Source organism: Camelus bactrianus, chromosome 13 (genome assembly GCF_048773025.1).
Source record: "Camelus bactrianus isolate YW-2024 breed Bactrian camel chromosome 13, ASM4877302v1, whole genome shotgun sequence".
Classification (NCBI taxonomy): Eukaryota; Metazoa; Chordata; class Mammalia; order Artiodactyla; family Camelidae; genus Camelus; species Camelus bactrianus.
In genome coordinates, this window is record NC_133551.1 from 75,367,592 (window position 1) to 75,393,654 (window position 26,063).

Consider the following 26,063-nt stretch of genomic DNA (forward strand, 5'->3'; position numbering starts at 1 on the left):
ACAGGTCTAGGAGGCTGGGATTCCTCCTCTCGGTGGGTTTACCTAGAACCCGTTAGACATGCCCCACCTTCCACCTTCTGGAGCAGAAATGCTGAGAGTGGGGAGCCCAGCCACCTGGGTTTCAACAAGCCCTCCAGGTAATTCTGATGCCACCTCAGCTTGAAAACCACTAAGCTAAGGAATGCCAGCCTTTCCAAGTATTCTTTCCGTCCCAGCTAACCTTTCAGCAGGGCTCAGCTCCTCCTTGTGGGAAGTCACCACCACCAAGGTCTGCCACATTTATGGGCCATCGATGAAGAGTCTGCAGAGTACACAGTTTTAATGCATCAAGTCCTCCTTGTCCAACTTAGAAAAATGTGGGCCCAAAACACTTCCTAATTTGTACTTTAACATTTAAAAAAAAAAACAATCTCAGGAAACAGCACTATATGTTAAGACCTTGGCAAAAGCACAATCCGTTCAAATTTCAACTCCATTGCTAGACAGGTACAAAAACGTGAAGAAGACACCAAAGGAGAACACGTGGCCCCCTGAAGAGAGGCTGCCTGCCCCCGAGGGTATCCAGTCCACCACGGCCAGAGGGACAGAAAGCCCTCCAAGCTGCTGGCGATGAGAATGTCTTGGAATCACATGGCAGTGATGGCTGCACAACTTTGTGTACATACTAAAAGCCCCTGAATTGTACGCTTCAAAAATAAAAATTAATGAAAGGATGATTAAGAGTTAAAAAGAGAAAAGTAAACCCCTAAGCTGGCATTCCCAAGCAACCGTGAAAGCAACAGTGATCCACCCTCAAAAACTGGCTAACTGGGCTTGAGATAAATCTTCAAAGGTCTTAAAGCACAACCTAGCACAACCACCAGACTCAAAAAGAGGTTAAGCAGGTGTCTTACTTCAACACTCCGCTGACTGGTGGCAGAGCCAAGACTATCCCTGTTTCTGACTGCCAGTTCCGTATCCTTTCCACAGTACCACTGATCCTTGGGTTCACTAACAAAATTTCAATTTCACATCTTAATTTAATTTATAATCTGAGAAAGTAAAACCTATAACAAATATATCCTGACACACAGATTCATTGCTTAAGTTTGTGATTGGTAATTACAGCTTCATGGGTACCCAGTAGTGTCATTTAAGTTGTTCCTGGACTAATGAGAAAAACCAGAAGTGAACTTAAGACTAAATGATACATTTGTGCCAAGGCTTAACCACAGGCTTAGAGAAATGCTTGCTGAGCAAAACACAGTTTCAGAGTAGTTCAATGGGAGAGAAGGGTGGGATGCCTGCAGGGCACACAGTAGTGCCACCTGCCCAATTCAAAAGAACCTGCCTGAGAACAGTCAGTATTATATGCATGTTGCAAGAGACAGTTTAGTTTTGGCAAAATATCATCCATCCCATTTAACTGATGTTGTGAATATAAGTTTTATTAGTTTTGTGGTTTCTTTTTATGTAATGTATATATCTATTTGAGTTTTATATTCACAGAAGAACTCTAAGAATAAAGAAATTTATGCTGAGTTTTTTGTGTTTTCACATATTTCATTCATTCAAACAAATGTTTACTGAACACTGGGTATGGGCCAAATTATCATCTAAGTGCTAAGTAATATAACAAAAATAGTTTAGGTCAAACTAATCTGGGTCTACAGGAATCTTCTTCCTTTAAAGAAAAACTGCTTTAAGATCGTATTTGAATTTTATAAACATTACTCTTCTCCCTGCAGGGAAGATCTGCTCCTTTGACAGGTCCCAGAGCTAAGCCCATCTGTACTGATCTCTCCTCCCCAGCCTCCCCTCACTGGGACGCACACTCTGCCCCCAGCACTCTGCACACCTGACCCACCTCTGCTGCTGCTGCCCGAGCGATGCGGGCTGTCTGACAAGCAGACATGTGCTCGTGTGCTCAGTATCCATTTACCTCATTTCATACTAAGTTAAACAGAAGAATTACAGTTAACCCAACTGCTACAAAATTACCACATTTAATTTCAAATTCGGTACCATATACTGTATTCAAAACTCAAATGGTGTCACTCTCAAAACCTGGCTCTCTGCTGGTCGTATCTGCATTCTCCTGTTTGTGATTTTACCAGAAAAGTCCTGCCTGGCCTCAGAGAATGATCTGGAACCAAATGCTGCCAAAATATCTCACTCACCTTTATAATCAGAGTATTCCATTTAGCTTACATTTTGGAAATTTGAAGAGCCTTAAAAGATCCCCAAAAAATGTGGGTCTATGTTTCAAAAAGCTAATCTATAAATACACCAGCAAAACCAACCATTGGAAAAAAAAAAAGCTCTGAATCTATGACTTTGTAAGTTATATAGAGAAAAATAAAAAATACAAAAGTACTCAAGAATATATGCCTCTACAAGAAACAATATAAAATTTTTTCAAAGTAAGGTGGCTTCTTGTTGTTAAAACAAAATAACTGAAATAAAATACAACTTAATAATTTTCACAATCTTAAAGTTCATTTTCCTTCCCTGAATATAAAAAGTTGGGGGGGGGGAAAGTCTTCAGGATTTAAAAGGGTAATTCTCTCCCTATAAAAAGCATTACTCTCAGGGATTTTTCTTCTGCGGGCTAACACAGCTGAGAATGTATCAGGCTATATGTGTGCTGCTCCCTACGTAGACATTTTTACCATTAAAAAATGCATTTAATATGAAAATCTCCAAAGCTACTACCAGCTACAAACCTTTGATGCAACTTTCTTTAAGATCAATACAAACCAGAACTTTACTTTGTTTGCTTACTCTGGAGAAACTTTGTATTAGAGGGAAAGCAAACAAATGAAAGAGCATTAATAGTTCAAAAACAGCACACAAAAATGACTTGAACGGGTTTAAGGAGAATATTTTCATTATAAAAGGTTCACGGTGCTGCATTAGTTTGGCTCTGGAAGAATGCCATTTTAAATCCAGATCCAGCAAGCAGGGACTGCAGTAGTTACATTTTAAGTCAAACAGCTAATTAATGACTAAACAAAAGAAATTTCAGTCTGGACAACATATATGGAGTACTAATATGTGTAATTACGAAGCAGTCATTTGGGCAATCAGAAAGCTGCATTAGCATAATTATTTCTGGCTCTGGGCCTTAAAAATATTAACTTAAAATGCAGAAACCTTGTAACAGTGCACCTAATGAAGATGCGAATATCAAACTGATTATGAAATAAGAGTTGGTTCTTTAACAAATATGCTGTGTTTAATACATTCTTTCTCTCCTGCCCACGATATAAAAATCAATCCTAACCCTTGAGCTACACACAGGTACAAAGTTTCTATGTTTAATGTATTTTCTTCCTCATCCAGAGCTCACATATTAATATTCATTATTAAGAATCAAAACTACTTCCCTAAGAAATGAATGTTTTTACTTAAAAAAAAATCTTCAGACAAAAATACATTAAGTTTATGTATAAAACTTGAAAATGCAAAATAAAGAAGCAAATGAATAAAACAAAAGGATCAGAAGTCACTAAATAGTGCAAGACCTTGGGAAAGTCTATTTGACATTTTTCTCTGGGACAGAACTGTAGCAAGTACGGACTCCAAAATCAGACGGTGGGCCTGGACTCCCCAGGTCACCACTTTCAGGGGCTTTAACATCTCTGTGGCTCACGTTCCCTCATCTACAACGTGTGGATATCACACAGCCTACTTCACAGGATTAATTTAAGGAGTAAAAGTGATTATTCACGTAAAGGACTCCACAGTGCCTAACACAGAGCAGATGTTCAACAAATGGCAGCCCTGGTAACACTGCTGTCCTCATCCTTCCCTCATTCTCAGAACCTACAACAAGGGTGTTTGTGGCTGAGAACGAATCATCTAAAATTGATTTGTTTTTAGATACAGCATTCATTTTGCAATTGCAAATAACATTCAAGAAGGGCAGCAGATTTTACCTATTCTGATGAGTTAGAAAAGGTTAAAAGCAGCTTAAATAGGCCCTAAAGTCTCTCTTCTCTTCTAATAGTCTTTTTAGTGACTTTCAGTTTTACCAAATTTGCATATGAAACCACAATCCTAATCCTGTACTAACTCTTTTTAATCTAAAACTAAATTACAGAATAGATTTGCCAAGTACACTAATGTGGTTCAGGGCTATGGGTCTTTCATTAAAAGCCTAGACAACACACAGCAGAATGATGTTCCTAAGAATTAGTAAGTAACACAAAAGGAATTAAGCTCGGACAGAGACAAGTCCTAGGCAGGGTGCTATCTTGACCAAATTATTTCACTACTTTTTACCACCACTCACTCATCCGTCAGAGGAAACATTACACATCTCATCATGTTTCTGTGGGGCTCAGAAATAACTACATACAGCGCCAGGCACCAGAGAGGAAGAGGAGCTCACTGAATGGCAGAATCTGAGCGGGCACACGGTCTCACTGTCCTTCAAACGCACACACAGGGTAAGAGCTGGGTTTTCTCAAGAAATCACAAACATTACAACACAGGTTGAGTAAGGGAATTTCTCAAAAGTACTGAGGAATCAGATTATGCCCAGAACTCAACTGTACACACCCAGCAGAGGGAGCGAGACCACTGGCGACAGAGAAGATGACAGCTGACGTCTCATCCAGGCAACATGGGCGCCGGCCTACTTCTGGAACATGTGCTGTGCGGAGGGAGATGGATACATGCATGGGCTGTGCTCTCAACCCTCTCGAGCCCGCAAGCCTCTCCCAGGAAGAGCGCTCATCCCCGAACGTGCCATCTACAGAAATGTATTTTTTGTCCATCCCAGCTCCAAAATACAGGCCGACTGCTTCGTGTGGTCCTCCCCCAGAACACAGCGATCTATCCCAATTCCAGAGGGAAATCGGGCCCCGCATAACGGTGCTGGGACTAACCTCTACGAGCGATTCGAGAGATTTCGCCGGCAGTTCTCACTGAGCGTGAAGCCGCCCCACACGGGGCCACAGAGCCCCCACAAGGGACGCACCCCCGAAGCACATTTCCTTCGGGTCTTGGTGGCAACAGGAAGGAGGGCAGGCTGAAGGACGCGGGGACAGGCCAACACCCGGAAAAGCAACGAGCAGGAGTGCTAACTGTTTTATTCCTATTATTCATGAAAGTTTAAGAAAAAAAGATGACAGGGAACCATCACCACGTAACACCCCAAAGAATTAACAACTACTGCTGTCGCTCTAAGATTCCCCTATTTTTCCTAAAGCCAAAAACAAACAAGAAAAAAAGCCAAAGTCCTCTACACAGAAATATGGGCCAATCTTTAAATTCAGTTTTGCCGTAAGTTTTTGTCGGTGCTGAGATGACAAATGTTGGAAAGAACCGCCCCGACACAAGGGAAGAGGGCAGATGCCGTCCCCTCTGCCGGCTGAGCGGCCCCTGCTGCCTGCAGCCCCAAAGGAGCAACATGTTCTTCTACCCAAGTTTTCAGCAGTAGTGACAGCTTGTGAAACACGGGCAGTCCCCGTTTCCCAGACCCCAGCTTCACACTGCATGGGTCAGAAAGGGATGCGGTTCCCCTCTCGGGCCTTGGGCTTCTGCAACACCGGGACCTAAACCAGGGGTCTCCGAGGGCTTTGTGTACTGGGCCCTAGCAGAAAACGCAGAACAACTTCTCTCCCTATGAAGCCTGGCCTCCGTAAAAATTCCTTACCGGGTGTTTTATAATTTATCTAAAATATTAATAAAATGGTAAATAAATGTTTTAGAGGTGAATAAATATGTGTAAGCTGAAGGGCTGTACTTAAAAATTGCAAGTTTTGAAAGCACTGATCTAAATAATCTACCAACTAAATTTCTGGCACTGTTAACTTCCAGCATTATATGACTCTTAAGACCTCTAATTTTAATTCACTAAGCAATTGCTGTTTTCAAATATAATTTCAAATCATAATTAAAATAAATTGTCATTTATGTAAAATATTAAAAAATTGAAAAAAACTGTATGTTTTGTTACATTTATAAATAAACTGGAACTAATGTATAATAATGTGGTATCAAATCTGTATTTCAGGAAATACTAAGAAATGTACTGAGTCTTAATATTTCATGACCTAGTTCTGACGTACTGAATGGCTCCCAAATTTAAGAATCTATGATTAAGACTAATTTTCAGCATATTTTTTTGTTTTCAGGTCTAAAACATCTGAAACAGTTAACAGATGACTGTTTAAAACAACAGGCCTCTAAACTACCTAATGTTTGTCAAAGCAAAAGTATTCCGTTTGAAGCGGAAATGTAATCTATGCAAATAATCAAAACATACATACCTTATAAAAATTTAAATCAGTAGAGACAAGGCAACAAAACTATGAGCTTTTAGTGAGTATTTAAATCTGTAAACTAGGTAAGTAAAGGGACTTTCATCCATATAACCTCTTATAACTCAGAAGCATTCTAAGAATTTGAGCAAAACAATTTTTTAAAAAAAGGATAAATAGGCAGCACTATTTTCTTCTTGTGTCTTAACAAAACTGAGTGCCCAAGACAGGGTTAGGTGTTAAAAATTCAACCTAACTTGGAAGTAAATGTTGAAGCAGCAACATCAATTGATTTACACCGACTTTGCAATACCAATAACCCCAGCCGTTTGAATTAAGGGACTGTAGTTCCCAGCTTGATGGGCACAGACCCAAGTCTCACCACCACACTGAATGGGTATCACCCTAAATTGAAATATTCAGATTTCAAAATAAAAGTAAGATGAAGCAATCCACCCCTAATACTAAGACTCTCAGATTAAGATTTACCAAAAAAGGAAACATCACCCAAGAAGACACACTTGGATTCACTGGACTTCATCAATCTTCTTTCTCACCATATGACAAATAAGCAACCTACTACACAGACTTCACTCCTAACACAACTTCCTATCGTTAAGGTAAAGCGATTAATTCTCCACGCAAACTTCCTTCATCAGCGAGGACAAGAGCTACTCTGCTGGTAAGAAGCCTGCCCTTCCCAGTTCTACAGGAACTTCATTGTCAGGACCCCGCACGTTCTGTGCAACATTGAGGCTGTATCTTTATTAATTCATGACAATGTTAAGAACTAAGGTTTAATTGAGATGCAGCGTTAACCACCAAATGCAAGACACCAAAATGTAAGAAAAGACAAAGACAGAAACTCATGCTACCTTGTAAGTCAGCGTGCACATTTTATATTTTTCAATGCAAGCCAAGCAGATGAGAGAGAGTTCAAAAAACACAATGGTTTCTGTCAAATCCAGATTGAGCATTCTTCCCATTTACCATTTCCTAGTTCAATATTTTGAATTTAAAGCTAATATAAAGTACCACACTGCAAAATGACCTAACAAGTTTGCCCTTAAAAAAATTATACCCCTAAAAATAGAAATTTATCTACCTCATTAGTGTTCCAACGGTGCCTCTCTTTGGGTAAACTTGAACATTTCGGCAGACATTCAAGCAGCTTTTTCGGTAAAAAGATTTTTACATGACTACTATTGCTGTTCCCATGATCATCTATAAAGAAGAAAACAGTAAATTCAGAGAAAATAATAGAGAAAATCTCCTTTTAAGTATACTGGCAAGGTCAGAAACAGAAGCTCAGTTTAGTCACTGTGAAACCAAGAGCATCACTCCTCTTGGTTAACAATACTCATTTACACACTTATCAGATAGATGGCAGCAGGAATCTGGCCAAGAGGATTTAAAATAAGATTGAGCTTTTTGCTCCATGGCAAGCAAGTGAACAGGGACTATCCCAGCAGCTGCCCATAACCAGAACACTGCTTTTTAAAGGTCCTTTCACCAGGTTTCCAGGAAGTACATCAAAAATACAAAATGACTTGACCTCACAAAACCCAGAAATCTTCTGTTAACCAGTTGAAAAGGTTTTAATTTTAGGGAAGAATTATAATAAAATATGACCACTTACTTTATTAATAAACTATTACTACTTCATCCCCTAGAATACAAATGAGACTTACCCTTCCAAAAGAAAATTACAAATCTTTTAAATATAAGGAATTTAAACCTGCAGTTAGCTACCTAGGCAAGACAGAGGCGGCTTTCTAGCCTAAATCTAAAAGCATATCATTTTAATTAACTTGACTTACATATACATACCTATATGATTAATGTTATTTCATCAAAACGTAACTTCTCTGAATTAGTGAGAGAAAAGGTCACTACTCTCGGACTGGAATGTTATGTCTGACTGCCTGATAATCAGTCTCCCTGATACTTTCTAAGAGAGAGCATCTCCTTTATGTAATATTTCATTCACTTATTTACTTACATATCATTTCTTGTTTCATTCCTATAACAAAATCCCTTTGCCTGGCTCAAAATTTCTTGCCAGTTTTGACACATTCAGGTCAAAGTTTCAAATTACCCACTCCAATTTTTTTTTAATGCCAAATGGAAGCCGCAATATCTAACAGGTGTAATGCATAACTGGGTACTAAGGAGCAACACAGTAAAATACTGAAGACTGAATTTGCTCCAGAAAGTCACAGCTGAAATAATTTATTCTGATATGAGTAAGGTATAACGAAACACTGACTCCAAGTCAAGAGTCCCGGGTTCTGGCCCAGTTCTGCTACTTTCTAATTGTGTGACCTTGGGTAAGTTACTTAATATTTTCAGTTTTCCCATATCAAGGAGGAGTAGATAATCTCTACCTCTCCTCCAGGCATAGATCCCTAGAGAATTTATTGTCACATTCAGTAATTTTGAATGTCTTAGAATTAAACAACCTTATATAGGCATACAGGTATTAGTTAAGAATGCTGAAAGTGAAATACAGCAGCGTATTTTTCCAGTCATCTACTGTAACTCTGTTTAGCAGAGTCTATTTTCTGAATATGTGAAAAACATAAAATAATAAAAAATATTTTCTACAGTCATAATAAAATCCTCCCCAAACATTTTTCATCTGATTAACACATTTCTTCTCAGGGAAAAAAAGCTTAACAGGAAAATATTGGGCATAGAAATGAAGTCTAAAAAAATTTACTACATCATATGGAAATATTTTATAGGGAGGAACTTAAGAGAGTTTCAGCGTACTAAATCTTTTTTGGTCCATGAACTACACAACCAATTGAATTATAACACCTATCTTCTCTTTCTATAAGCAGTATAAAAACTTGAAAAGCTTAAGAACTGATTGCTTTTAAGAATTCAAATTTTTAATAGCAAAATAAAATTAAACTTTTTAAAAAATCTTGCTATGAAACCAAAAAAGAAAGTATTTAACAGAAAGAAAGTTCACAGGAAGTTCTGTATTAATGACACACTATAAAACCTCTGTAATTTTATGTGCTTATGCATGCTCCCTGCACTTCATCCTCCCGAGGGAGGTACCATGGGCCATAAAATTCTAAAGCACAGAAGACCAAATCACATGAGCCTTTACCTCCCTTCTCTCTTCCCCTAAAGTGATTTTACTCTGCTTTTTAAAAAATCTCCCGTGATGTGTATAATTCTGAAAGTAGAGGTGAAATTCTAAAATCTATACTCAATTCTGATATTTATCAATTACAGGGTACCTTTTATGAAAACAGTACTAAGCTAGATGCTGAATCAATTGGCTTACTTTGAATTGTATATGACTAGTCATATCTCTGAAAAAACTAAGTATAATTTTTGACAACGAACAGAATATTAAACCCCAACTCCTATTTCTATGTTTGTGATCACAACCTGACATGAATTATCTGTCCTTTTAGCCTCCTTGAAGAACCCAGCTGTCCTGGGGCATACAAAACACACGCACGCGCGCGCGCTTGTGTGTAGAGAGGGAGAGAGAAAGAGAACTCTTCTCGACAGCACAACTAACTGCTACAGGAAAGGCGTCTGTCTTCCACTCTGATACCAAATCAGGCAGTGGTGAATCGGCCCAAAGGCTTTTAAAGAGGAAAAGGAGAATGACTGTGTAAGCACAGTCTCAATCAAGTTTCTAAATTTAGCACTTTATGGGGATGTGCAGCCATGGGTTCAAAAGGAAGAGAAGTATGACAGGCCAATGGGTTCCCCTTAATCAGTTTTTAAACTGTGCTATTTCCAGAATTTTCGGTTCATCCTGAATATAAATTGGGTCTTTTTAAGAAACATAACAATAGGTAAATTTTCCCACTGTGCATTATGAAGATGGCAATTTTAATACTGGGAAAAGAATACCAGGAACTCAAATAGCCAAAATGTTAAAACGTACATGTTCATATTTCAGTTTCTCTAGTTACAGTGTGATAAAGAGTAACTCAGCTTTTACACTAGAAAAGAACTGCTCACATGGATATACTGTATAAAACTGTGTTTTTAATTAAACACTGCTTTCTAATGTTTTTGGAGTAACTATAAATGAGATAATAATTAGACAAAATAGGTACCAGTTTTTAAATCCTTGTCTCTGTACAAGGATTCTAACAGTATCTTGAGTTAATATTCAAAGTAAGGTATACACTGATTTCAATTACATCTCAGTATTTAATCCAAATAGTTAAACTCTGACACTGCAAAATGGAAGTGCCAACCAAACACAGTAAAACATTTCATTATCATTATCTAGCAAAATATGCATGTATGATATATGACTTTACAAAATAATTTTATAACTTACTTCACAATAAAAATAACTAGAGATGCTCTTGAAATTGACAGATTATTTGTTTGGCGGACAGCTATAATTCTAGAGAATGAGCCATCCTTTCCAGTCAACCTTCAAATATTTTCCAAATAATAATTTCAGAGACATACTATAACTTAACTAAAACTTTCCAAAAGTACAAAAATGCTCATTCACTTAGTTAACTAGGCAAAAAACAGAATTCTTATTTTCATGTTTTATTTATAAATTTGAGATTTCACATTACCAAATCCTCTATTTATATCCAAAGAAGTGTATACAACCTTTTCCTTGGAACACACTGTTGACTTTGGCAAGGTAAATCATAACTATATTAACTCTACCCTAGAAAATGATGCATTCATTTTATTTCAATTCATAATTAATAAAAATTAAATGATTTTGGTTTTGTGAGTAATTACAAACACTGTTATTCAATCAAGTTGATTATCATTAAACTCTCAACCTCTAGAACAAACTGTTCAAAATAAGTTGGTCTAACAGTGTATCAAGTTGCTAAATCTTACTGGGAATATATTTGATCAACAACTTGGAGTGGTAAAATTAAAAGGAAGTTCTACAATTTTCTGTTTAGCTCTAATTATTATGTGCTTAGATTTAATTAGTAGGATAGGAACTGATTCAGGAAAACATAAGCGCATATTGTTATATTCAAGTCGGCAGAGTGCTCACAGCAGCAAATACTGTCATTACTAACCTAAGACCCCAAATCGCTATTCATCCAAAATAAATTATTAATTAAGCATCAACTATGTGCCAAGCATTGGTATGATTTCTTCTCATTCTTTCCCACAGAAAGTCTCCAAAATGAATTAAACTCAGTTGTAATTATCCAAACGATGTTTAAAGGCTAAAAAATTTTTTTAATTTAATACAAAAATATAACTAGTTTTGCTATTTCACAACCCCTTTCCTCCTCTTAGAGTGTGATCATCAAATCTTACCCTTTCTGTTTTTAGGTGACCCAGATTTACCCTCTCCCTGTCAATCGTATTACTAAATCTCTCACCCGAGTTTAAATGAACTCATACTCAGATTCAATAAACTTCTATTTATCGGCACTTACATTTTCAGTCTAGAAACATGTAGGCGGGGCAGATAAAGGGGGGAGGCCCAGAAGCCTTGCAATCAATCAGTTGCTTCGATTTGGGTTTGGGGGCATTCGCTCTTGCTTCATTCCGTTCAATTTCAATTTGAGCTACATGTAATCAAGTAAATTTATTTTCTACTACTTATGAAGGAGCAGACATTTGTGGGACTCTAGATCAAGCATCCAGAAAGGATTCTACATTGCACTCTCTCATTAAATTCTCACAATAACCCATCTGGGCATAATTGCCCCCAATTTACAGATGAAGGACCTGAGGTTAAGATTAATTTGCCCAAGATTTACAGCTAGTAAGTGGCTCAGATGGGATTCAAACATGACCTCTGGTTTTTCCCACAATGCCACAGGCCCTTACTCTCAGTCACCTGGAATTTGACACTAGAAATACAGAATTATTGTTTTAGTATACTTAACATTTGCAGAGTGCTTTGAATTTTCCATGTGATTAAACTCTTTGCCTTTTTAATCCTCACAGAAACTTTACAAAGGGAGCATTATTTTGCTACCCCAGAAGGATTAAGTAACTCATCTAAGATCACACAGCAAGTTAAGGCAGAACTCAGGTCTTCTCGGTGCTGACCACAGGCTATTTCCTGCACTGAATGATGGAATTACTCTCGCTGCCAAGCCCACCCCTTCCTGTAAGTCAAAAGCTTTCGAATCCTACCTTCTATAGGTGGCACGGTGTTGAGAACACAGTAGGTGCTAGTTCCGCAGAATACACTTTGGGAAACGCTCTAAGGAAACAGAAAATAAAATGTAAAACTAATCTTTGAAAAAGATAAATACTGGCTCTTCTGTGATATTCCTGCCAAAGGTGCAAAACCTGAATCTAATCATGAGGACACATCAGACAAATTCAACCTGAGTAACATGCCACAGAGTGACTGGCCTGTAATCTTCAAGAGCATCAGGTCATGAAAGTCAGAAAGGACCAAGAACTGCTGTGGGTTAAAGGGAGGTGAGGAGACAACCAAGTGCCACCCAGGGTCCCCGCCAGGCCTTTCTCTACAAGGTCACCACTGGGTCAACCGGCACCACCGGAGTAGCTCTGAGGATTCGATGGCAGAAATGTCTGGGTGTTCATTTCCTGATTCTTGTACCGTGGTGATGGAAGAGAATGTTCTCGTTTGTAGGAAACACATAATCAAGTACCTGAGAGTGATGAAACATACCGGCAACTTGCTCTCGTACAGTTCAAGGAAAAAAAAGTACTGTGCTCTACACCTGCAATTCTTCTGTAGGCTTAAAAGCGTTTCAAAATTTAAAACATACGTGTGTGAAAAAAGATATATGTTGGTGAACCTATATTACCTGTATAATTTTTTTAATGGGGAGCCTATGTGCTTTACCCACAGTAAACTGTTCCTAAAAAGAACCAATGACATTTCATTTTGCAGCTCAGTCAACATTCAACGACATTATTAACCAACTTCCAACAGTAAGCCCAAAACCCAACTCATTCAAAAGAACCTACAGAGTGCCAACTAACAGTATGGCGGGTGGGGTAAGTCAGGAAGAAGTTAGAAGACCAGGTCTCTGCTCTCAGGCTGCTTCATGTAGATAAAATTAAAATTTTCTTATAAAAACCTACACAATGGCAACTTTTTAAAAAGGACAGAAAATTTCTTTGAGTCTTGCCAGACAATTATTTTTGGTCCTAAGAATATCCTTTTTTGTTCAGTTGCAGTATTAAATAAAACTTTAGATTACTCCTCCAGCATTATAAACCATTTATTTATATACCTAGAAAACCAAAGATAGCTTACAAGTTCAATAATCACGCTCAACATTTTATATTTAAAATATAAAAAGCTCAGTTCTCTCCCTTCCTAACTGTCCTTGGGAAAGTAACTTAGCCTCTCTGTATTATCTCATCAAAAAAGGTGGAGATGATACCTCTCTCTCCTAGCTCAGGGTTGCTAGGAAGACTGGATGGGTTGATGCACACAAAGGTACTCAGATTCAAAAGTACCACTCAGATATAGAATGCTACTGTTACTTTGGTTAATAAGGATAATCTTCAACAATGTTCACATTTTCTGAGAACAAACTGATGACTGCCTGGGTTTTTTGGTGCCACAAAAAGTGCTGAAATCTGACTAAACCTGCTTCTACGAATTTTTTACTTTCCTCTCCCTTATATCCCTGATAACTGCTCCAGCACAGAATAAGTCTTTATCCACAGGGTGACTCCTAGCTACCAGGATAACCATCAGTTCCCTAATTATTTACTTCCTATGTCTAGAAAATTCTTGTACCAGGACTTTTAACTGTCCTTCTACTTGACTCAGTCAATAGTGGTAACTACTGATTGGCAATCTGGGCCCCAAAATTTTCCCTGTGAACTATGGACTAACCTCAGAATTCATGTTCCTTTGTAAAATTCAACATTACTTTCTTCCCCTTACCTCGACTGTGGAATTCTAGCGGCTGATGTGAAGTCAGCAGTGCCCAACTTCAGGTAACGTCTGCCAGAGTCACCAGCAACAGCCTTCTCACCACAGTAACACAAAACATCTCATCTCAACGTGGTTTCCAAATTGAAACTAGAAATTTTACAACGTTAAAAAGAATGTTTTATGTTCAAGACTGAACGTTTTCTGGCTTCCTATTACCAAAAAAAAAAAAAAAAAAAAAGATAGATTCACCTCCTATCAAGACATCTTAATAATGGTCTCATCAAAAGTTTTAAAAATCACTAATGTACAGTGGAGCACATTAATGAATGACTTCATAAAAAAGGACTTTTTACACCTGACCTCAGAGTTTGATGACAGGAAAATCAGTGGTAAAATATACCAAATAACAAATCGAAAGAATTAAACTCTAAAAACAATACATGTGACAGAAATATCTTGAACAACTAACCATGACTTGTCAATAGCACAAGTATAATAAACAAAGTCTGAATAGTTCATTTAAAGGGGCAAGAAACTCACATAAATTGAGAGTGAAATCAAATGTCACTCACAAACACCAGGTTCTCAAAGCACTTATGATAAAACTCCAGAAAACTCACGTAAGCAATGGCTATCTTGTATTAACTACCCAGGAGCCAGACTCTGTGCTGGGGTCTTTCCCAGGATCCCTTGATATCCACTGCTACAAGCCAGACATGGCTCTCGAGTGGAGGGAGAAGCAATGGTCTGAGGGTCCGAGAAGCTCGAGTCCTGGACCCAGTCCATCCCCCTGCTGCCAAGTCTCCTGGCGACAGGACAAGGTGCGGAGCGGGAAAAGCACAGGCTCTAACGTCAGATCGGGGTTCAAGTCCTCACGCTAACCTCCCTGGCTGCCCCTCAGGTCTGGCTTACACTTCTCAGTCTCTCCGGAGCCTCTGCTGACGGAGGTGGGCAGCCCCTGGTACGTCTGAATGCCTGTATCTTGCCTTCTCTTCATCGTAACTCCTCCCATTTGTTCTAGGTATATTAAAGGGGCACCTCACGTGTGCCAGACACTGTCCCAGGAGCTGGGACTCAGCCATGAACAAGTCAAAGGTCCTACACTCATGGGGCACCTGCCAGTGGGGAGGCAGGGGGTGAGTGGGATAAATGCTGTGAAGGGCCTAAGACAGAGGGGTGCTCTAAGAGGAAAAATCAGGGAAGGAGAGCTCTGTTTTTGAAAGTCTACCCCTGTGTGGAGCATAGGGACGACTTGATTAGAGCATCAGGAAACCTGGATTCTCTCATTAACTAGGTGAAGTGGCTCTCAGCATGTCTGCACTTGAGCCATCCAGGGAGATTTTCCAAAGTCTAATGCACAGGCTGCAATCCTGACCATTTCAGCAAATGTATGGGGATGAAACAGGCATCAGTATTTTTTAAAGGTTCCTAGGTGATCCCAAGATGTATCCAAGGATGGGAACCACTGAAATAAACAGTCGTGTGACTGGCAACTCTGACCTTCCCAGTGTTCTCTAGAGGAGAATGGAAGGCCGACCTTGAGCAGTGCACCTCCAACTTTAATGTGCACGTGGGTCATCTGAGGATCTGGTGGGTCTGAATTGTGCCCGAGCCTGTGCCTCTAAGAAGCTCAGGGCCAGGTAATGTCTGTGCCATGACTCATGGCCACACATCAGGTATCAGGAATTAGATGATCTAAAAGATCAGGAATTCAATTTTAAAAAGATCCTTCCAGTCCCAACATTCCTGATTGCACAATTCCATGAATTCCTAACAGACTGAGAAAATACTTCTGTCTGTTAACACAAACTGTCATACAGAACTATGCCAGGATAGCCAAGCAAGGAAAGCAAAGGAAACTACAGGGACGGTTACTCAATTAAGCACGGTGTTCAGTGCTGGCTATAAATGCCCAAGAGAGGACGCAGAAGCTCTTCAAAATATATTCCCTGCTTTCAAACAGCACATCTAATTGGAGACAATACTAAAAAAAAAAAAAAAAAGTAATGAAGAAATACTACATGATTTATTGGGCTGAAGTGAGGAGAGGACAGCAGTGTGGAGGCCCAGTAGCTGTGCCCCGAGCACGGCCTCTCTGCAGGTCCACACGGACCGAGTTTTACTCATTTTGTCTCCCTTCAGAACTTAGGTCAGTGTTACACATAGCCACATTCATTTTAACACACATACACACACATATACACAGTTTTTGGATGATGGAATAAATGAAACAAAACGCTAAATAAGGAGAAATGACTACCAGCTTTTGAACAGAGAAGCTGCATGATGAAAACTGTATTTCCAGTTCTCTGACATAAGGACTGACAATGTTTCAGTCTCCACAGAGTCCCTTTAAAGCTAACTGAGGACCCACACAGCTTATTAAAACAAAGACTGAGAGAGGCCACGCTGAATGTAATAAACCAGTTAGTTGCACCAATTAGAAGTGATATATTAAAAAGACTGTTGTCGCATAGTTTTACATTGATTCTTGAAATTCACTGATCATTACATATAACGTGACATATAAATAATCAAAACTAAGGCAGAGTCCGAAATTCTCAGCACCTCTACTAAACTCACCAGTTTTGCCTAGCATTCTAGGCATCGTGCCTAGTTAGGGAGGCTAACTCTTAGAATAAACTGTATCATGGCTCAAATACCATAAATATTTACTTCTTGCTCGTGTAAAGTCCAAAATAGTAGATCAGGAGACGGCTCTTCTCCAAGCAGCGGCTCTGGCACCACATCTCCTTCCATCTCATGGCAGGAGCCTCCCTAGGTCTCTGGGCTTGCCGGCATTAGCCAGCAGAGGGAAAGGGCACAGATAACCATGCCCGGAGGGCTCTAAGGGCCAGCCCTAGAAGTGGCACACTTCTCTGATCTCGCTCCATTGGCTAGAAAATGGCCACAAAGCCACACCTAATTGCAAAGGAGGTTGGGAAATGCAATCTGGCTACCTGCCCAGGAAGAGGAGATAGGTTTTGTGATCAGCTAGCAGTCTCTGCCACAATGCCATTTGTAGCTGTTTTGTTTTCTTTTGTTTTAAATTACAGAAAAGTCATTCCTTTCATAAATGTCTTCCGTTAACCTACAGCCTCCACCTTTAATCCCTGAGGCCATTCAGCATCTAAACCCAACCTAGCAGTTTTTCTTCTCCAATAAGTATTTTTCTAACACACTCAAAATAAGACTATATCAAGGGCATCCTTGAAGGGATGTCTGGCTTTTCACCACTGAATCTCCAGTACCCAATACTTAATGTGTGACACATAACAGGAGTGCAAGTATTTGCTGAAGTCATGGACAAACGACATTCCCAGAGGTTCATGGAAAGGAGAAAGAGTGGTCCCATCTCTTGCTCTGGTGATGGTGGGATTTACATAAGACCATTCACCTTTTTAAAAACCTCTCCCCCTCCTAAGGCCACCTGAGTTGCCACCCATCTTCTGGTCCCTGAACAATCAAACAGTAAGACAAAAGCCACTTTCGACCCACTAAGAACAACTAAGGGGGTGAAAATTCCACAGGGTCCATGGACACCAGCAGAGCCAGCGCCGCCACCTGCGGCAAGAGCACAGGCCTGTGCGACAAAGAGGAGCAGAGTCGGTCCTAGAGCAGGCCCGGGGGCCTCCAGGAAAGCAGGCTAATGACTTCTGAGACTAGAGAGCCAACATGTACCCCAAACACAAATCACCAAAGGTTACTGGGGGAAAAAATTATGTGGTATGGTACAAAAATATTTTGTGCTCACGTATCACCTCTTTTCAAGAAGTTTAAAATATACCATTTTAAGTGCTACCGTAATAACCCTCACAACACTCCTATGGGATAGAGACAAAATTAAAGTATGTGCTCAAGTTAAAAGGAAAAATGTCTGATAGGTGGCTGACTTCCTACCGCTGGGCAGGTGCCACAAGAAAGTGAAGCAGGAACCTCTGAGGTAATTGGGGCGCAAACCATTTGAGGCTCTCAAATTGAGTTCAACACCTAGAATTGAGTTCAAAAGCAAACAAGTTGCTAAAACAGACCACAAAACAGTTGAAGGTCTAAGAAGCTTACACAGGAACTAATACTACAGTATATGATTTATGACCTGAGAAATCACATTAATTGATTCACTATTACCAGAGATTCATGTAAAGCATATCTAAAGTGATTTCAGAAAGAAAAAATTCTTTCTAGATATGAATCACAGTATCATTAGAATTTTCATAAATTCAATTTGGCTAGGAAGCCAGTATATGCAATATTCTGACAATAATCAAAGAGCACTTATTAAATGTCCTCATTTGTATAAATAGATTCTAGTAGAATATATTCAGAAAAACTATATAAAATTTAAAATTACAGTGTTTTAGTGGCACTTACTAGTACTCATTACTAGCACTAAGGATGACAACTTTTTTAACAGAGCGCTGTAAGGTGTCAGCCTAACAAGCAAGGCATTTTATTTGGTATTATGTACACAGAACAAGCTTTTTCATATATAAAATCTTATTTTGGCTCCAGCGGGCAGCAGAGCAGACATTACGTCTGCTCTAGGAAAGGAGACACCAAGGCTCAGGCACAGACGCTTGCCAAGGGCCACAGGCGAGGAGGGAGCAGAGCGAGGCCCAGAGCAGGTCTTCCTACGTGACTCCTGGGCTATTTCCCAGGAACACAGGTTCTCTCCCTAATAATGTAATAATGTTTCTCCAGGAAGAAACAATACAGAAGTTTGTGCGGAAAAAGTCCACAAGCTGCCCTGAGAGAGCAGCCAGAGCACGCGCAGACACTGAGCAGCGCCGAAGCGCACGCGGGGATCCGGGCTGGGAGCTCAGCATCCCGCGGGGAAGGCCGGCAACGTGACGCCGCACACAAGCCTGGATGCTGGCCTGGTGGGAAGACTTCCTGTGCTTCTCAAACATTCTTTGGCCCATGAACCACGGACAACCCATCACCTATCTACTTGCCACTGCCCCAAAACTAAAACCTCATCAAAACCAAAGGAGAGGAAGACACTGTCTCTTCACAGCAGAACAACGAGGCGCCCACCAAGACAACGGCGGCCGCGCTTCCCTGAATGGAACAGGCGGTGGGGGCACTCACCAAATCTGGACACAGCCAGGACCAGGAAGGAAGCCAAGACGTGTTCTGGGGCCAAAAGGGATTTGTCCACGCACAAAAGCTCACATGTGTCACTGTGGGGAGGGCTCTCGGACCCACAGTCCTGGCCTGATTACTACTGAACTACTCCCAGCTCTAACGAGTTTAGTTATCAGGTTGCCAAGCCCAGAGATCAGAAGCAACAAATCAGAAGGGGAAAGGATGGCTAGAGACTGGCAGATAAGGAGAAGCAAGAGTGACAAGGGACAGCAAGGACAGATTTTTAAAAAACAGTAAAACTGGATACAAGGAAGTGAAAGGCGCAGCAGTTTGGGGTCATTTTTCATAAAAGCAAAGTCTACTCCAAACGTCCTAAAATACCACAGCATTAAAGAAAGCCCAGGTCCACAGCTCAGGTACAACATAATGAACCCAAGTTACCAAGTAAATGTACGCTACAGCCCATGTGTTCTACTGAATCTGGGGGAAAGTAGTACAGTTGACACCTTTTGTTTGCAATCACTTTACACTCCATAAAATGCTTCCACCTGAATCTCCTCATCTGACCCTCAGCAACAACCTAAGGCAAACAGGAGAGATACAACCATCGGCCAAGAATCTGCTGATAAATAATTCAACTTTAGCAAGGCAGAAGGGTTTATCAACTGCAGTTATACTACAGGCTGTTAATCTATCCAGCAGGAGCGAGCACTTCAAGAGGCACCTATCCTCCTTGTCAGGGGACAAGGAGAGAAGGCAGGGAAGGCTTCCTGAGAAGGGTCATGAACACCACGTATCTGAACCTTCACCTGGAACTTCACCTCCAAAACTGCCCTCTCTAAAAGTTCCCATCCCACCATCTGCACCCTGCAGGGCCTCTGAAGAACTGTCCTATGCCTTCCAGTGCCATCACCCCTCCCCACTGTGGTGGACAAACACCATGGCAGACCACCCACGACCCCCACCTCCTGATGTCAACACACACCCTGTATAATAACTTCCTTCCCTTCAGCATGCACTGAACCCACGGAATTGCTTCTAACAACAGAATATGGCAATGGAACATCACCTCCGTGATTAGGCAAAGTGCATCAAGCCTTCTGTCTTGCTAGCAGACTCTCCTTTCCTGGCTCTGATGAAGCAAGCTACCATGTTGGAGAGGCCCACATGGCAAAGAACTGTCATATGAGCTTAGAAGAATATGCTTCCCCAGACCGTCCAATGAGACCCCAGACCCTGCCAACATCTTGACTGCAGGCTTGTGAGGCCCTGAGCAGCAGACCTAGCAAAGCTCTGCCTGAATGCCCAACCCACAGGACCAAATAATACTTAAGTCCTTTTCTAAACCTCTAACTTTGTGGTAATTTGTTACAGCAGCAGAGATAACTAAGACACCCATCAGGGTGCAGTGACTTCTTCTCTCAGCTTGGACTTGATCATCATTTCACTGCCATTTCACCAGCACTCTGCATTTACCACCAAAATCCTTGAAAGAATGATCTACCCTCTCACTACCCCTTTCTCATCCTCTCAACTCCCTATCAAATTGACAAAAAAATCAGTACCTTCTTCTCAGTCTTCATTGTACTCAAACTCTCCTTAGCATTGCAACTGATAACCAACCTCCTTACAACCATCTGCACTTAAGCATCCCTGACTTTATGTTCTTCTTGTTCTATTTCCTCTCTGACCATTCCTTCTCAGTCTCCACTGGGCCCCTCCTGTCTGGTGACACTTACATGGAAGCATTCACCACATGTCTGCCCTCAAGTCCTTTCTCTTCTCCCATGACAATTTCACCCATTACTATGATTTCCACGCCTGATTCATCTGAACTGATTCAATCTTTCAACCAACAGGCACTGTTCTGGGCACAGAGATGTAACAATGAGCAAGGCAAACAAGGTCTGTACTTCCAAGAAACTTACATTCTTTCCCAGAGGCTCCATCTGCCCCTCCAGATCCACTCACCACCCTTCTGCATCCTGCCTGTGACAAAGATGCTGACCTCTAAGTCTCCGTCACCAGGGCTCCCCTGCCCTCTGAAAGTTCAATGATGAAGAAAAAACAAGGTGATAGGAATGACTCCCCAGTCACTGACCCACATTTCCAATGACAGACAGTATGCATACATGCTAACACTACCCCAATTACACCTAAAACAGAATCAATACATTTGCACCCAGTCTCCCCAAACATGCCCCTCCTGTAGTCCCCATCTTAGTTAATGGCCTCACCTAACTCCAGCTGTTGAGGTTCAAAAGGCAGGCATCACCTTCAGCTCTTCTCATCCCTCAAGGCCCAAGGTCAGTCAGTCACAAAATTGTGTCTCTCTCACACGTACACATACAACTCAGTCACACCAGCTCCTTTATCCAACCCACTGCTACAGACATTCTTGCCAATCGCTTCTCGGCCTTCTGGCTAAGATCAAGTGCAGACATTCTTGCCAGGAGCTATTTTCTCCCAACTCTAGTCCTTCCTCTTTGCTCATTCATTCATTCATTCATCCAACAGTCATTTACTAAGTCCATCCCAGGCACCAGGTACTCAAGCCTCTGACCACTAGACATGCAGATCTATTTGAAGGAGAAAGAGAAGTAACAAGCAATTTCAACACAGTTAAAATGTGCTATGACAGGAAAATCAGAGTGCTATGGATGCACCAGGGAAGGGCACACAATCCAATCTGGAAAGAGAGGCAAGGTCAAGAAGGCTTCTCCAACAAGAGTCATTCAAGCAGAAACCCAGAGGTCAAGCAGAGTTAGCAAAACAGAGCCTCTGTGTGAGTGTGTGTGCATTTGTTTTTGAGGAAGGTGCACCTTCTAAGCCAAGGCAATGGCAGTGTGCAAAGCTTAAAACCAGGAGGAAGCATGGTGCCTGGGACCATCAGAATCTAACATGGCTGGAGAGTGGAGAGGAAGCTGGAGCAGTAAAAGGGGGCCCTTTTTAGAACCTTAAAGGAGAACTGGCTTTATCCAATCAATCTTACTCCTCTGCTGGAAACCAGAAACAATCCTCCAAAAGCCTCTCCCAGAGCAGGAAGAATAACAGCCAGACTCCTCAGTCTGACTTTCCAGGCCCCTACAACCTGACCCCTACCTGTTTTCCAGGCTCACCTACCCACATGCACCAGGAATCCCAGCCTACCCCACACGCCTTGCTCTGTTCCTTGGCTCCATTTCCTCTGCTTGGGATTTCTCCTCCAACCATCATGTTTCCCTGTCAGTGATGCCAGGTCAAAATCTACCTCTTCCAAGAAGCCTTCCCGGTTCCCCCCAGTGCCTGATTACAGTACTCACTATGGCCTGCCTGGGCTCCATTGCATCTGTATCTGCTCCTCTGCAGACTGGACGTTTCTGGAGTGTTATGAATAGAAGTAAACCCTAATTTCAAAGACTAGGAAGAATGTTCCAAAAAACAGTCAATTTACCAGCATTGTACTCCTAAGTAAACAACCATAAGAAGGTCACAAAAAAATAATTATTTTAAATACAATCAGTCAAAAGCCTTGATTTCTGTATGTTTTCAATAAGTATCTCAAATAAAAATGGTTACACAACGCCTCATAAGATTAAAAAAACAATAAGTAAAAAAGCTCAGGAAGGTGACGTTACTTGCTTAAAGTCACACGGCACTTAAGGAGTAAAGACCAGAGTCAAGTCTTCAGATATTCCTCAAAAGCTATAAACAGCCAGATATAACCAGAGTATTCCCACATATCTCACTAACCAGTCACCCGATTACCTAAAACTTCCTTCCCTCACTCTTCCCTCAGTTAATTCCCATTTTCCTTCAGAGTTCAGCTCAAGAAGTCTCCTCCAACCTTGCAGGTTAGCCACATCCCTTTATGATACACTACCCTCGCCGTCAGAGTATCACCTGACACAGTGCTGGGAAGGTGAGTGAGGTGTATCAGCTGTAACTGCACATGGCACCTTGATTAATGTTGGTTTCCCCATTAGCTACGTGAGGACAGGGACTGTCTCTGTCCTTCTCTGTGCCTGGCACTTTATTAGTATTTGTTGAGTAAATGAACTGCCTTACGAGTAAAACAATAACCGATAGTCACAGGGCCCAGACAGGATGACAAGATCCTAAAATATTTTCCAATACCTCCAATAATAATAATAACAATTACATAAATTTTAAAGTCATAATATAATTGGGACATATTCTAACTCTTTAATAACTAAATATTCATATATGGAATCTGTTTATTCTCTATTAATCAGAATGGGTGTCAATCAAAATACCACATTTTTTCCTAAACATGCAAGACATCAGCAAACTTTCACATCCAAAGAACACACCACAAGAAGCCAACCTATACAGGCGACAGGAATAACTATTTGCTCTCTCAGAATCTGAAAAGTCCAATTCCAGCCTAACAGTGGATTGCAGTTTTTCAACAAGGCAGTCTGCTATATTAATAAATTAAAACAACATCTATTATTTTAAAGGCAAGATGCTTGGGTACTTGAGTCACCCAGTACTAGTTCCCAAATAGCAAATCCATAAAAAGGATTTAAACTCCCCAAACTGACCCACAGATTTAATATAATCCTTATCAATATCAAAACTGCCTTTTCTGTAGAAACTGACAAGCTGATCCTAATATTCATATAGAAATTCAGGGAACCCAGAAGAGCCAAAACAATCTCGAAAAAGAAGAAGAGTTGGAGGACAAAACTTTCTAATTTCAAAATTTAACTACAAAGCTACAGTAATCAAGACAGTGTGGTACTGGCCTAAGGACAGACACATAGACCAATGGAGTAGAACTGAAATTCCAAAATTAAACCCACACATTTACGGTCAACTGACTTTTGACAAGGGTGCTAAGATACTTCGATGGGGAAAGAATGGTCTTTTCAACAAATTGTATTGAGACAACTGGATATCCACATGCAAAAGAATGAAGTTGGAAGCGTACCTACCTCACAACACACAAAAATTAACTCAAAATGAATCAGAGACCTATATGTAAAAGCTAAAACTATAAAACCCTGACAAGAAAACATACATGTAACTCTTCATGACCTTGGATTAGGCAATGGTTTAATTATGACAGCCAAAGCATAAACTACAAAAGAAAAAAACAGATAAACTGAACTCAATCAAAATTCAAAATCTTTGTGCTTCAAAGGACATCAACAAGAAAGTGAAAAGACAATCCACAGAATGGGAGAAAATATGTGCAAACTGTACATCTGATAAGGGGCTGATATCCAGAGTATATCAAGAAGGCCTACAACTTAAAAGCCAAAAACCAAACAACTCCATTCAAAAATGGGCAGAGGCCTAAAAGAGACATTTCTTCACAGCAGACATACAAATGGCCAATAAGCATGTGATGAGATGCTCAACATTGTCAGCCTTTAGGAATGCAAATCAAAACCACAAGAAGATACCACTTCACATCCACAAGAATGGCCATAACCAAAAAGACAGATAATAACAAGTGCTGGCAAGGATGTGGAGACACTGGAACAATCAAACATTGCTGGTGGGACTGTAATATGATGCGGCCACTTTGGAAAACAGTCTGGCAGTTCCTCAAAAGTTAAACACACAATTACCACATGACCCAGCAATTCTACTCCTCAGTACACACCCAAGAGAACTGAAAACGTCTGTCCACACAAAAACACGTACCCAAATGCTCACAGCAGCATTATTCATTGTAGCCAAAAAAGTGGAAATAACTCAAAAGTCCATCAACTGGTGAACAGATAAATAAAATGCAATATATTTATACAATAGAGTATTATTCCACCATAAAAGGAATGAAGTTCTGATATATACTATAATGTAGATGAAAACATTATGCTAAGGGAAAGAAGCCAGTCACAAAAGGCCACATACTGTAGGGATTCCATCTACATGAAATGTCCAGAATAGGCAAATCTATAAAGACAGAGAACAATTACTAACTGCCTAGAGCAGAGAGGAGGGAGGAAAGGAGAGTGGTTATTAACGGGGAGAGGCTTCTTTTTGGAGTGATGGAGATGTTCTGGAATTAGATAGTGGTGATACTTTTACAACTGTGTAAATATACTAAAAACCACTTAATTGTATATTTTTAAAGGGTGAGTTCTATGGTATATGAATTATACCTCAATAAAGCTGTTATTAAAAAAGGAATCAAATCCTTTTAACTACTAAAACCACTCTGATGATTATGTTTCTTTAAAACATTATATGCACTCTCCTCTTTTGTTAGGCAAAGCATACTAAGTACCGCTCTTGTGAACATACTCAAGGTCATCACTATGAAACATCAATTACTAAGCAGCTGTATATTCCCAGACTTCAGTGGTGTGCTGGCTTCCAGCCTTTCACACAGACCTCCAAACTACTGCGCTTTCAGCCTTCCGCCTGTCTACTATAATTCTGTTTCCTCCTTCTGCGATGAGAAATCAAGAAAAACCTGAGATTAGACGCTGGAAGGATATACGAAGGAAAAGTCAAACAAGTGTGCATACAGGTGGCCACACGTGCTTAAAACAGAGGCTGTTTCCTGTTTCCTCCCCACGCCCCGCCTTCAGAGGCACCATATCCCTCTGTTACTCAGGATGCCCATCTCCGGCCTTTCAGGTTTAGTGGTCCACAAGGGGAAAGACAAGGAAGCCCAGCCAAGTACCTGAACCACGGGAAACCTCAGAAGACACTGGCATCTCCCAAACCACCAGGGCACAGACTGCACAGACCGTCGGGTTCCAGCAGGTCCTGCCTGCTTCCCCACCGTTCCAAGCACAAGCCCTGGGTCAGTGACCGCCCCCACTGCTGCCTCAGGCCACTCACAGCCAGGCTGGCTGGCTGAGGCTCATCAGCCTCATGTCTGTAGCTACAGTGAA

General features: G+C 40.7%; 1 protein-coding gene across 1 annotated transcript in view; it reads right to left on the bottom strand.

Annotated features, from left to right (window-relative positions):
* Positions 1–26,063, bottom strand: part of LOC123617564 (calmodulin-binding transcription activator 1) — a 72,573-nt gene that overhangs the window by 33,029 nt on the left and 13,481 nt on the right. Inside the window, exons 2-3 of the mRNA XM_074377515.1 lie at positions 12,381–12,450; positions 7,357–7,475 (exon numbers count right to left, since the gene is read on the bottom strand). Coding sequence (XP_074233616.1) covers positions 7,357–7,475; positions 12,381–12,450 — 189 coding nt within the window. The remainder of the gene's footprint in view (positions 1–7,356; positions 7,476–12,380; positions 12,451–26,063) is intronic.